The sequence below is a fragment of the Phyllostomus discolor genome, chromosome 6 (assembly GCF_004126475.2).
Source record: "Phyllostomus discolor isolate MPI-MPIP mPhyDis1 chromosome 6, mPhyDis1.pri.v3, whole genome shotgun sequence".
NCBI classification, from domain to species: Eukaryota; Metazoa; Chordata; class Mammalia; order Chiroptera; family Phyllostomidae; genus Phyllostomus; species Phyllostomus discolor.
Genome location: NC_040908.2, coordinates 162213160 through 162227338, shown reverse-complemented (window position 1 = coordinate 162227338; position 14179 = coordinate 162213160). Strand labels below are relative to the sequence as shown.

The window sequence follows — 14179 nt, the reverse complement described above, 5'->3', positions numbered from 1 at the left end:
TGGGCTGGGTGGAGGAGGGCAAAGGGGAGAAAACTGGGACAACTGTAATAGAATAGCAATAGAAAAAACAAATTTTGAAAAAGAACTGTGGTAAGACTACGTGTTGGTGAGAATGGGGGTCAGCGGGGGCTCTGCATCCTCCTGTGCGGGGGCCCACGTTGGCACAACCGCTTCAGGAAACATTTCCATAGTCATGACCCAGAAACCCCACTTCTGAGTCACACACACACACTCACGCACACACACGCTCTGCTGTAGGTTGAATTACGTCCCATGTAACAAGATATGTTGCAGTTGCCGTCCTGGCTCCCAGTACTCCCGAATGCGACCTTCTGTATTGTGGTGATGTCTCTACAAGCCAAGGAATGCCAGAGAGTGCCAGCAAACTGTGGGGAGATGGGAAGGACGCCCGGCAGAGTGTCCCTCACGGCCTCGGGAGGAGCCAACCCTGCCAATGGCGTGGGCTTCAGTTTTTGGCCTCTGGACCTGGGAGACGATACATTTCTGTGGTTCATGCACTGGGGTGCTCAGGGCTTTGGTATGGCAGCCCCGGGAAACTGAGTCACACACGTACCTGCAGCAGAGGCTGCCTCCGGCAGCAGGGGCTGGGGTGAACCCAGATGAGAGCTTCTAGGGGATTCTGGAAGGGAGGAAGAGGCGAACCCACAAAACAGAGGGACGTCCTCCTCCTTCATATCCAGATCGCTAGAATCTAGACACCTACAAGTGCTTCGTGGGACTTAGTTTCATGGCTCTGCTGACGTGGCTGGACCTGCGACAGCCCCCACAGGTGCAGGTGACTAAAAATTATCCATGAGGATGTTCAGAGAGGGCTTTGAAGTCTATCTAGGGTGCACTGACTTATGAGTTGCCCCCATTTTTTTCCCCTCGGAGGCAGGAGTTGGCCTAAGGTCGCAGAGTAGGTGGTGGAACCTGGAATCAAACACTCGTCCGTGTTCCCACAGCCGTCCAGACCAACATTGATCAGAGGCAGCCTGGTGCCCACCAGCTCAGCCTCCCTCATGCTGCCGAGACTGAACGCCCGCCATGCCTCAGAGACCCACACACTCCCTCCTGCAAGCTCGAAAGGCTGCGCTGCGTGAGGGTGCTGTGGGAGACTTCTTTTAATGTGGTTGTTGCAACGTCTTTACAATAAGGATGACTAATGTTTATATCATGTCTGATTTTTCAGCTGGAATCAGGTGGGAGTGATGATGAGAGGTGGTAGAATTAAGACCAGCTGCTACGATGACCTTGGGTAAGTCCCTGCCCCGTTTCAGGGTCCCGTTTCTCCGTGGTTAGCTGAGTGCCTGGGGCTGGCTGGGGTCTGGCTGCGGGGGGTGGGGGGGATTGCTTCTGATTTTAGGTGGCCGGCCAGGCTGTGCTCGCCGCCCTCAGAGCACACCCCCACTGCCCCCACTACCCCTACTACCTCCACCACCTCCACCCCACACACCTTTCCTCCAGGTAGCAGATAGTGTAAAAGCCCAGATTAAATAGTGTGGAATCACAGAGTAAGGAAATTTTCCCTTTTCGAATTCTTCAGTCCTTGGGGTTTCAAGACCTCTGTGGGGCTGCTCAGCCTTTCACCCTCAAACACTTTTTAACAAGGGGAGGGCTGACTCAGGCCTGAACGGCAGGCTGGTTAATGACACTTTTGTTTTCAGTGTCTTATTTGTTCATAGAATATATTCTAGTTACTGAAGTAATATTGGTGTGAGATGTATGATCGTGAGAGGAGATTCCTAGATTTAAATAACGTACTTATGTTAACAGTGGGGTTGATGAGAAAAAAATATTGAATAATAAGAATAACTGTGTGCACGTTTAGGCCAATCAGGTCATATTCTTTTACTGCAAGCTCTCCGATGATTTCCCGTTTCCTTTGAACTAGTCCCAAGCCCGTGTGTGATCTGTGTTCCCTGACCGACACCTGCCAACCTCTGCAGCTCCCCCCCTCCCCCCGCCCCCTCCCTCCGTCAGCCCCTCAGGTGTGTCGGCTTTCCTCCTGCCTCAGGGCCTCGCACCTGCTGCTCCCTCTGCCCCAAAGCACCTGCTGCTCCCCGGTCTGTGCATTCCCAGCTAATCTCATCCATCTGAGCTCTGCTCAAATGCCCCCAGAGGCCTCACCTATGTCCCGGTATTAGTCACTGGAGGCCTTCCTTACTTTGCTCTGAATTTCCTTCTTGCACACATTCCTCTCTGAAATGACACCACTTTTAGAACGTGTTTACTTGTTGGCCTATTTTCTTAGAAACTCAGTGAAGTCTGGGGCTTTGTCCCGCATCCCCAGTGCTCAAACACAGTGCCCGGCACTCCGCAGGAGCTCCACCAGTGAGCGGGACCCATTGCCCAGCTGGAGGGAGGACCCGCTCTGCTAGCAGGCAGGAGCCGAGTTTCGGAATCAGAGGCGAGGCAAGATGGCGGTTGTCGGAGGCCCCGCCTGCAGGGAGCTCACACCTCGGCCTCCTCGGCACCCGCCTTCAGGCTCTGCGCCAACTGGCTCCCACCCACTGAGCCGGCAGAGAAAGCCTGCAACTCAAGTCAGCACCTAAACATGCATGGAAGGGACGGTGGAGTTTATAATATCATCAAGAAACTGTCGTTAACACTGACTCAGGCCAGAGTCATCCATAGTGTTTGAGAGGGGGCAATATATTTACATATTCTCAAAGAACCTGCCCACGAGATACATGTTAATTTAAAGGAGAAAAGGGTAATTGTACCGAGCGGACCTGACCTGGGTCAAGCAAGGAAATTGGACTGCCAGCGGTGGGACACACTTGTAACAAAAAACATCAACAGAGCCGCTTTGAAATGGACCCAGAGCTGCCTCTCTAGATGGACTGCCTGGCGTGTCTCACTTCTCAAATATTCGGAATGTTACCACTGAGCAGAATGACCTCAGACCAGGCCAAAAGCAGCGTCTCCCAAACAACCGTTCGCACAGATAACAGGAAAGCAGACTCGGTGGCCACCTGACCAGACATGAAAAGCATTCTTTGAATTAGTATCACTACGTTAGCGTCTCTGGACCCACAGAAATGCCTTCCTTCCGTCTGTATCCCTCGCTTCCACCTCCTAAACAAATATTTGCGCTTTCGTCTGCATTAGTGCTTTCTGAATTGCCGTTCTTTTGGATCTCAAATAAATGCTCATTGCCTCTCCTTTGGGCCTTTTATCTTGACGTTACAAGCTGACACCACATGCCTCGTGATACGATGCACAAAGGGCACAGCACCGCTTCTGTGCTGTTCCTGCCAAAAGAGGCAGCAGTCAAACCCGATCAGGAGGAATCAGCGGACAGGCCCGGATGAAGGGCACTCGACGGAGTAACTGGCCTGGACCTTCAAAAAGGTCAATGTCCATGGAAGAGAAAGAAAAAGCTGAGAAACTGTTCCAGACAAAAGGAAAACACAAAAACACGAGGATAAAGTGTAGCACACTAAATGGAATTTTCTTTTGCTTTAGAACAACCAGCAAAGTCTGAGAAGGACCCTGCAGATTATCTGATAGTGCTGGACCAGTGCTGATTACCTGATTTTGATGGCTGCAGTGTGGTTATGTAAGAAAATGTCTCTCCTTTTTTTTTTTTTTAAGTCACCTTGTACCATTCAGCAGAAAGGAACGTTGTGTCTATAAACTACTCTCAAATGGTTCAGAAAAAAAAAATAGAACAACAGAGAAAATGATGAAGTGATTGTGGTAAAATGTGAACAGTTGGGAACTGAGTGAAAAGCATATGGAACTTACAGCTTCTCAGTATGTCAGAAATCATGCTGAAATAAAAAGTTAAAAAAAAAAAAGACTGAGGATGGGGAAGGGTGGGAAAGCTGTGGAGACGGCGCAGACTGTGTGAGACCACGTTGGACCACAGCCCTCCGCTGCCCTCTCCCATCGAGGGGGAGCCCAGGATGCACCTGGCCTGCTCAGGCCCCGCCAAGCCCTCCTGAGGTCGGGGGGGAGGCCCTGGGCAGGGCCTGCAGACCCTGCTTCTCACTCTGCTCCGTGACCTGGGGCCCATCACCCCCTGCTCTGCACCTCAGTGTCCTCCTGTGGTCAATAGGAGGATTAAACTTCGAATCTCAGCTGTTTCCCAGCTCAGATACAGTCACGGCATTTCTAGAATACTCTCCGGAGAGTGCAACACCTCCCCAAGGGGCTTAGCTCATGTGGCGAGTGTGTTTCCTTTACTTTAGTGAAGGAAGGAGGGGGAAGCCACTTCTCACTGGCCCTGGGCATGTTTTCCTACCTCTGTCGCCCACCCAGTCTAGCTTCCAGGCACCCTGGGGTAGAGGTGAAAATTTATAGCAAGAAATTATACTGCAGTGTAGGTAGGATCCTTCCTCCAAACCCCTTTTAGAAAGAAGCAGTGGGTGGGGATGGGTTGGGGACCAGAAAGTGAGTCTGTCGGTGACCGGCCACGTGGTGTGGGCTCTCAGAGTGAGAGTCTGCACTGCTGTGACTCGGACAGGGCCAGGCCTGGCTCTGCGTGTCGCTGTGAGGACCCAGCGACTCCACCTCTGGGTCCTCCCTGGCTCAGGGCTCAGCAGGCGACTTCCACCCTGGAAGTGGGGTGGACAGACAGGATCCCCGAGACACCTGGAGAAGCTTCTGGCTCTGAGGCTCCTCCTCCCTTGTGTAGCCTGTGTCCCCACAGCGCCCTGGCCACCTGCGCCCGCACAGACCCCCTGGGCATCCGCAGGCCCTGCCCAGGCAGCCTAGCCCAGCCCGGTTCAGGGCGTGATGGAGTGGTTGGGCAACCTCGAAATGTATAGGCTGGACCTCTTAATGTGCTGCCCACCCTCCAACACACAGCGGAGACCCAGGGGCATCCCTCCTTGCAAGGGGATCACTTTCACCTTAGAGGACCCCAGTCCAGCCTCTCACACAGACCCCACAGCTTCCTCCTTGCCCCATTGTCCTGCCTCACTGCCTGGGCCGGACTCCTGGAAGTTCTCTCAGCGCCATCGGCAGGCAGGAGCTACAATATGTGGGCGGGAACCGGGCTTCCCTCCCTTCTCTCTCTGCTGTCCCCACGAGCACCGGCCCAGCCCCAGGCCCAGCCCCAGGCCCAGCCCCAGGCCCAGCAGCAGCTGTGCTCCCAGAGCACGCCAAGGAGCCCTGTGTTTCGCCACCCACCTCCCAGCCCACATCCCACGGAGCCTCATCCCAGCCTGGGCTCTGGAGGTTGCCATCGGCCCGATTTACAGCCGGGGAAACAGGCCCACAGTGGACACTCGGCCAGGAAGTGGTTTCTGACCCACAGGCACCTTCAAGGTTTTTTGCAGCCTGTTTCCGCCACAGCCCAGCAGACCAGAGATGAGGTGAAAAGTCCGCAGAAAACGGAGGGGCCTTCCCTGCAGAAATCTTGAGGTGCCCATTTTCCAGGGCTGGGAAGCGGCATGGATGTGGCGTCACCGAGTTCAAGCTCTGTTAGCCGTGCCATCTAGGAAAAGCCACCTCTCTCTGAGCCTCAGTCACTCAGTCAGTAAAATGGGGGCGATAACTCATACCTCACAGCGCTGCTGTGTGAAAAGACAAGTTTACGAGTTTACAGCGTGCTGCCCGAGAAGCCGCTGTCCTTGTGCTTGCCCGGCTCGCACTGGTCAGTGCGTCGGTCTTGTGCATGCACCTGTATGTGCACCTGTGCAGGCCTGTCACTCCGCGCCGTGTAACCCTGAGTTTTAGCTCACTGACACCCCCATGACGACCCGTCTGGATGAGTCGGGAGAAGGAAAACAGCCTGGATCTCAGCAGCTTCGGGAACGGCGGCCCCACCCACCCGACGTGCCCCGTGGGGTCAGCGGGGCCGGCTGGCTGCAATGGCCCCGCGGCCAGGGAAACCCTTCCCAGACATGCACCTCGCCTGCCCTGCCTCCGGGCTGCTGGCCACATGGGTCCTTTTGCCTGAAACGCCTTTGTCCCACCTCACTTTTTGTTTTGAAATTAGAGACTCTCAAGTGGGTGAGGAAACAGCGCAGGCAAGTCCCGCGCCCCCATCACCCAGCTTCCCTGACGGGTGACGGATCAGGTAAGAAGAGTAAACCGCCCAAACCAGGAAGCTGATGTTTGCACAGCGCAGTCCGCTCACCAGTTTTTGCTGCGCTTATTTTTTAGCGTCTTGGCGCCTCGGATGTTTTGCCCCCCTCCTCTGTGTGTGGGCGCAGCCTTCTGTCGCAGCTCCCCTGACCGCAGGGAGCCCCCTCTCCGGGAAGCAGCCCGTGCCTCCCCACTCTGACTCCCAGCTCCTGGAGACAGTGTGGCCCAGTGCTGGAGACCTTGCAGACATAGGACCTAGCCTCAGCATCAGCCGCCAGCCTGGAACAAAATGCAATGCAGTCACACCTCGGTCCTCGTCGGCTTCAGAACAGTCAAACCCTGTGCTCCTCGCATTTTGACGAGAAAAAAAAAAAACGCCTCCGCCCTTGGTGCTTGCTCGCCACTGGGCGGCCCCTCCTCGCAGCGAAACAGAGATGGACAGGTGAGTCTCGTGGTAGCTCGAGAACCGTCCCGTAATCGCCAGTTTCTCACTCGATACGAGTTCCGGGATGAATGAATGGACGAGCACCGAGGCACCAGTGGGTAGAACTTTCTGAACCTCAGTTTCCCCTCCCATAAAGCAGGATGACCTCCCGACATCCAGGTAGGGTGAACGCAGCTGACCTTTGGAGGACGGCGCGTCCCCTGCAGCGCCAGGTGGTTAGGCTGTCGTCAATGGCACCCGTGGTCACACCTCCTCCAGGCTGACCCCTGTGGGGTGCACCGCCTCCCTCACAACACTTGAAGTGTCAAGGGCAAACCTTCACATCTCATGTCTCAGTGCCCACAGAGGGCCTGGCACATAGCAGGCGCTAAATAAATGTGACTAGACACCTTGCCTGGCAGGCTTTCCTTGACACGTGGTGGCACTTTAACGTGAATGTCATTCATTCCTGGCCCCACTGGGCAAGGTTGGTGTGTGGCAAACCCTTTGAGGCTGGGCCACGGTGAGGGAGGGGAGGCAGCCACTTTTGGCTCCATCTGTCCCTGACAAGCCTTCCAGGGGTCCCCAGGGCCCCAGGGGAACCCTGAGGGCGGCCCCTGGATGCAGAGGTGGGGCTGCAAGCCCTGAAGGGCAGCATCCGGAGGAGATGCCTCACACTCAGACGGAGCCCCCAGGACAGCAGCCTGCAAACAAGCCAGGCCCCTTCCTCCACTGGAAAGAGCACAGAGCTACCCACCTGGAGACCTAAGCTCAAGTCCTGCCCCTTACGAGCTACAGACTTTTAGACGGGTCTCGCCTCAGCCTCGCTAAAAACCTCAGTGTCCTCATCTGTACAATGGGGTTGTCACGTGGGCAACTGAGCTCATCACGCAAACGGAGTTGTGTTAACCACTGGTGCTGCAGTTCCGCGTACGAGATCTCGGCCCTTGCTGTGCCACAGTTGTCAGCTAACCTTGTGGGGCCCTGCTGCGTTCAGGCATTTGCAGATGCATTATCTAAATGAATTTTCACACCTCGGTGAGCGGGCGTTTTTATCTGTCGCAGACGTGCACGGAGAAGCCAGCCTGGGTCGCACAGAGCTGGGATTGCGGCCCCAAGCCTGCCTGATGCGAGGGGCCTTCGCCTTGTGCCCACCCTAGGGCTACTTTCTAGCAGATCTGCTCCACACCCCCAAAGCCTCGAGGGACAGACAGACAGACAGGACTGGGATTTTTAGGCTGGTCTCTGGTGTTCAGTTTGCCCATTTTTGCAGCAAGGAAACTAGGGCCACAAAACCGAAGGAGCTTGTCCCACAGCACTCAGCACACCAGAGCCAAGGCGAGTCCCAAAGTTCCCTTCCCCACCTCACCCCTCCTCAGGACTCCTCCTTCCCCCTGTGGCTGGGGCTCCATTCCCCCTGAGCTGAATCGGGGCACATGAGTCTGGGCGCCACCCGCAACTTCAAGGCTCATCAGGAAAATCCGGGGGCTACCCAGGGTGCCTGCGGACAGACGGAAATGGGGCTGTCATGTCCAGGGTGTCCCCTGGGAAGGGGAGCAGGCAGCGTCCCCAGGCTCTGTCAGCCATGGGGGCGACGGCCCACCTCGGCTGTCCTTCCTCTGGATCAGCATTTCCAAAGTGCGGGGCACACGCCCAAAGGCTGGAAAACGATGCAGGCGGTCCCCAGCAAGGCGCTCAGTACCACTGCATCACTGAAGGAGGTATCGCTGAAGGAGGTTATGTCCCCTTTCCCTTCCAGCCTCTCTGCCTACTCGCAGGAGAGAGTCTCCCTGCAGGCTAATCCTCACCGCCTCTCCACACCGGTGACCCTCCCGTCTGGGCGCAGGGAAAGCAGCCAGCATCCGGCCAGAACCCAACGACACTGCTTTGTTTCCATTGTGTTTATTTTCACCATCACTACCATCAAGGTGATCTGCGACGGCTTTATCTTTAAGGGTGCAACAGAAGGCATTTTTGTTTTTTAAAGATAAATGTATTTTCACTTTAAAATCAATTAAGAAAGAGTATTAACATAAATCTCCGGGTAGATGGCAGCTCTAGCAAACCTGGGGAGCTCACCGCCCCCCTCGCCCACCGGCCTGGCTGAGGGTGGGATGGAGGGACAGGGGACGCTGTGACCAGCCAGGGAGGTGGCCCTGGGGACTCTGGCCCTGCCACAGTCTGCTCGGTGCAGGCCTGAGCACCGGTGGGCGTGGGCGGGAGTTGGCGGTTTCCGGGCTGCGGTCCAGGCAGTGGGAAGGTGGCCCCGCACCGGCTTGGTCTTTTCCTCCAAACTCTTGTCTCAAAACCTGAGTTGGGGCCACCTGCTTATTCCTTTTTGTCCCCCCAGGGCGGGGGAGGGGGGAAGGCTGATTCTTAGCCTCTGAATTCAACATCTGGGAGACCCATTTAATTCCTGAGCCCCCTTCCCCATGAGAAAACGAGGCTGGCGTGACTGAGGGCGGGAGGCGGTGGGCAGTGTTCCCTCCTCGTTCTCGAGGCCTCTGGGGTCGTCTGCATTTCGCTAAACGTGCCAGCCCCAGCGGCCCAGCGGCCTCGTCCCACGTCCCACGTCACCACTGCAGACAGACCTGCTATCTGCCCCCCCCACCAGTCATCGACCTGTGACCAGAGAGCCAGACTACGAAATACGCAGATACCTGCCATCTGTTATTTGTATATCTATGAGCTGTAGTCTTGCCAGGCAGGGGGAATGTGAAAAACATAGTAAACGTTTTGGTTTAATTTAATCCAGTTAAATGAAGGGGGGCAGGCAGACCTTGAGAATTAGGTTGTATAACTGGGACCCAGAGGTCCAGAGTTCAAGGGACCAGCCCAGCTGGAGGACTCGGGCTCTCAAAAAGGGCACTGCATGTTGGTCAGGAGCACGACACAACTGTGCCTGCTGTTTTGGCAAAACAACAAAAAAGCTGGCCTCCACGCCTCTTGGCCCACTGAGGAGGAAACTCCAGCCAGCTCCAGACAACCCGAGTGACCGGCTGCACAGTTCTCCTCCTGGTAAGCAGCTTTTAAGCCCAGGAAGATTCAAATTTTAAAAATAGTGGTGGCCCTAGCTGGCGTACCTCAGTGGATTGAGCGTGGGCTGCGAACCCAAGTGTCCCAGGTTCGATTCCCAGTGAGGGCGCATGCCTGGGTTACCAGGCCATGGCCCCCAGCAACCACATATTGATGTTTCTCTCTCTCTCTCTCTCTTTCTCCCTCCCTTCCCTCTCTAAAAATAAATAAATAAAATCTTTAAAAAATATAAAAAATAGCGGTGCACTAAACCAGAGCCCAAGTGCACAAATGTATTCGTACATTCACGCTACGTGAAAGTTGGGTCAGGCTTGGCGTGTTCATGGACACAGCCCTGTCTTTGCAATGTTTAAGAACATTTAGCCACTGGAGTTTCTCATGTGGATCATCGAGTTAATAGATGTTAGCTGAAATTTGAAGCTGACCATTTAAAAGAATTCGGCAATGTCTGTAAACATTATTCGACTATTTAAGAGAGCTTACTATTTACTTTGTTTATACATTCGTTGTATAGGTCGAAAACATTCTTTGAAATCCTTGGGAAAGCTTTGTTTCTTAGTGGTGTCTGAAGCATTTATAAGAAAATCAAATTCATTAAATGAGTAAATGTAGTTCAGAATATCCAAGGCAGAGCTGTTCTGTGCAAACACCATTTCAGTGCCTATGGGGTGGGGCAAAAGTAGGTTTACAGTTGTGTGTATGCAAAACAGACTTTATTCTCATATTTGTACTTATGAATTATGGCATTATTTTCCACATGAACAGCTGTACACCGAGTTTTGCTCCACCTTGTGTAGTATTTTAAATTTCCTAGTAGCCACTTTTAAAAAGAATAGGTAAACACACTTGTAATAACATTTATTTAACGCAACATACCCAAGATATCATCATTTCAACCTGTAATTCATATAAGAGTTATGAACGAGCTACTTTGCATGTTTTAGCCCATCTCCGAAACCTGCCGTGGAGTCCCCATTCCCGGCCCCTCTCAGCTCAGACTGCCGCTCGTCCGGCGCACACGCTCGTCCAGGGGCTGGCGTACGGGACGGCAGAGATCCAAAGGGGTTCAATCAGCCGTGTGTATGCTTGGCATTTAGTATGAAGGAAGCTTATTCTGTTCAACCTGGTTGACTGAACTATCACCCAAAGACGCCATGAGAATCGTTGTTAAACACTGTTGGACTTACACAAAACATGAGATGTGGGTACTGAACTTCTTCTAAGTTCAGGAAAAATAGATTTTTAAAAAATTTGTCAATTTAAGAAACCACAGGTAGCCTTCGAGGACACAGCGGCAGGCCTTGAGGACATCACCAACCACAGTCAGAGGATGCTAGTCATCCACCTCGGTGCTAGCCTAGCACGGAAGGCCTGGTGCTTTGCAGCCGCGTCGCACGCAGAGGTCAGGGCTGACTGAGCCCTTGGGGAGTGTCTGCCCAAAGCACCCCGTTCCACTGATGTGAACGCCGAGGCCCGGGGGGGGGGAGCACACGGTGAACCAGAGGCCAGGCCTGGGCAAGCTCCTCTGGCCTCCCCATCCCACACCGCCCTCCTCAGTCACGGGCTGGTGGAGTTCGTTCCCTCTGCCTCCGCCTCCCCAGTTGGCTGATCGGGAAACTGAGGCACAGTCCTGGAGGGAACGCCAGCAAAGCATTGGAAAGCACGGCTCTCTGGGCCCCAGTCTCCCAGCGCAAACCGGGGTCTGATGAGACAGCCCAGACCCCGGCCAGCCTGGGCAGAGAACTCGCTGAGCACGGCCTGGGGCGCAGCCCAGAGCTAGGACTGGAAGGGTCCTGCTCAGTGCCCACTGCCGCAGCCAGGTCCGCCAGGGCCCCCGAGGGCCGGACTCCAGCCGCCGGCAGTCCCAGGGCGCAGTCTGGGGACCCCAGCAGGCTGCACACCCCGCTCCTGGAGTGAAGGCCCCGAAACTTCCTGCCGGCCTTGTTCTCCCAGCTCCTGCCCTCACTCCTGCCCTCACTCTGCTCCATTAATGCCATTTCTTTCCTCCCCCCCTCCCCTTGGAGGTCCTAATCTCCTTTCCCCATCTGGGTCTGCCCAGCACACCTATCGGACCAAAGAGAAACCCACAAGCAGATCTGGGGCATCCTGCTAGGGTTCGGGCCTGCTGGGCCAGGGCAGACGGGAAGAACCACTCAGGGAGGCCCGGGGCACAGTCCCCCACTCCCAGGTGAGCTCGCTCTGGCCACACAAGAGGCTCCCTCAGGGCCCCCTCTACTCTTGGGGAGCTTTGGTGCACAGTTTCTGCTGGGACTGCCCTGGAAATCCTGCTTGCCCATGTTTCTCAGCAGTAGGACAAGAGACCATGGAGGGCTCTTTGGAAGGTTTAAGGAAGCATCGTTTTAAAGCCATTAAATCAAGTAGTAAGCAAACTGCTTCCTGCTCAAAGTGCTTTCAGTCGCCCTAAAAGGTCAAGGAAAAAGTAACAACTTGGAGCCAGGTGTCTTTGTCATTCCCCTGAGCTCCCCTTGAACAGAGACGGCAAGGCCCACGCTTCAGGCTCAAGCACTTTTACATTCTCTTCACTCTTTCGTGAGCGCGTAACAGAAATTGTTTTTCACCACTGTTTATTTTTCTGACTATCTTTGCCTTTACTCACGGCAGATGATGCCGGTTTTCCATTGGTAATAGTGACACGGTTTCCTTTCAAAACTAAACCCGTGTCAGTAACAAGTGAGTCAATCGAATATAAACACAGTTTCAAAAGCACACAGCAGCCCATCGCTGGCGGTGCCGGGAGCACACGGAGCAGGTCGGGCGGGCGTCCGGATGAGACTAGGACTGAAGTGCAGGGAACTCGGCTCCACAGGCCCCTCCGCTCCACCGTCGGGAGCTCTGCCCAGGCCCTGAGTTCCTGCTTCCCTTCAGGCACAGTTCAAGGTCAGTTCCCCGGGCCTAAGGGCTGGCTCACAAAACTTCAGACTCAGACCTCCCTCAGAGCCAGAGCCGGCGCTGGGCCTCACGGAGAAGCACAGAGCGTGGGGAAAGTGAAGATGGGGAGGAAGGAAGCGCAGGGCAGAGGGTGGCTGAGCCCCATGTCCTCCCGGTGACCAGGGTGCACCTGCGTGGGTCTGAAGGCACGCACATTCCTGCTTCCAGAGCTAAACAGCTTTCCCTGAACCAGGGCGAGGCCAGGAGGCGCAGAGCACATGGTAGAGGCAGAGAAAAGAGGGCACCCCAGAACTCCCCCAATGTCTCCAGCCCTTCCAGCTGTCTCAGAAGGCCCTCCCAATGGGTCTTCCTGGGTCTCCCTCATACCAAACCAAACGCACTTGCACCTCCCACCCCCACCCCAATGACCCACACTGCCAGGTGGACCCAGACTCCTTTGTCCTGGAATTCTGTTTGCACATCAGTCTCCCTAACCCCCCAACATGAGGCCCAACCGTGGCAAGATCTCTTGTGTCCCTGGGCCCCTGCCCAGCTCCGGCCAGCTCGGGCCCACATTCGGCAGGGCCACAGCATCCGATGAGCACGGCCCAGGGCCTGGACCTTCTGGTCACCTGATACCTCAGCCCAAGTCACAAAGGCGCCCTGGCACCCAGGGAGAGCTCAGGAGGAAAGGGAAGTAATCCTCAAGAAACTTCCTGTTCATGTGTGTCTTAAAGTGCCCCAAATAGTTGTGCCAAAGTCACCGGCTGCCCTCAACGCCCCTTGGCTTCTTCCAGAGTTCTGCTTTTAGACAGCTCTGCTGCGAACGGCGTGAACCTGGTGAGCCCAGAGCCCCGGGTCTGGGGTTGAAAGTACAATCGCCAGCCGTCCTACCTCCCTGGAAGGCGAACGGCTCCTTCCTGAGAGCTGGCAAGAGCGAGGGAATGGGGCAGTCCCTGAGCCCACAGGTGGGCGGTATCTCCCTGCCCCGACCCTGGGATCCCAGCGGCCAGAGCGCACCTGCTCCCGATCTCAGCCTCGGTGCCCTCTCTGTCCAGGCACAGCCCAGCCACCTCCCCATCACCAGGTTCCCGGACCCCCTCTGGGCCCTGACACTGTCGGCACAGCCGAGGCCTCCCTGGCACCAGAGCACAGCCTGGGCTAAAAGGCTCCAGAAAGGTGAGCATGAGAAGACAACCAGAAGTGGGCCAAGAGGCGGGGACCCCCGTCCTCTGGCAGGAATGGCTGGAGGTGGGGAGAGGGGGTTACCTGAGAGAACCGCCGCCAGCCATCCAGCGATCACGCAGAAGAACCACATGCCTGGTGCCATCTCCGACGGCTACGCGTGCCTGCCGGCGGGGAAAGCCATCCCGGGGCCAGGGAGTGGACACGGCTGCTGGGTGCCCCTCACGCCTGCTCTGTCCTTTGCCGATCCTGGCTGCGTCTTCCTCTTCTCGAGAGAAGGTGCTCTGTACGCATGCGGGCAAGCCCAGCCCGTGAGTGTCTCTCACATCTCTGTGCTCTGCTTGTGGTTTTGGTCTCCAGGAAGCCGGGCTGGTAGGGAGAGCCCAGTGCCTCTGCTGCGAGCCCACCAAGCCTGGATGAACCCCAAGAGTCATGGCGAAACACACACACACACACACACACACACACACACACACATCCTAAGGAAAAGGGAAATGGGAGAGCATGCCTCACTTCTGAAGACCTGACACAGAGTAGACAGATGTTCAATCACTACGTGTTGGAAACGTGGGTCCTTCGGTCCATGGAATCACTCCATGGACT

General features: G+C 55.4%; 1 protein-coding gene across 3 annotated transcripts in view; it reads right to left on the bottom strand.

The window, feature by feature from the left end:
- Positions 1–13950, bottom strand: part of CD6 (CD6 molecule) — a 35376-nt gene extending 21426 nt beyond the window's left edge. The window contains exon 1 of one of the 3 annotated variants that reach the window (XM_036029523.1): positions 13661–13950. In XM_036029523.1, the coding sequence (XP_035885416.1) occupies positions 13661–13721 (61 nt within the window). In that variant the 5' untranslated portion in view covers positions 13722–13950. The remainder of the gene's footprint in view (positions 1–13660) is intronic. The other 2 variants (XM_036029521.1, XM_036029522.1) reach the window with 2 other exon arrangements.
- Positions 13951–14179: the final 229 nt, after the last annotated feature.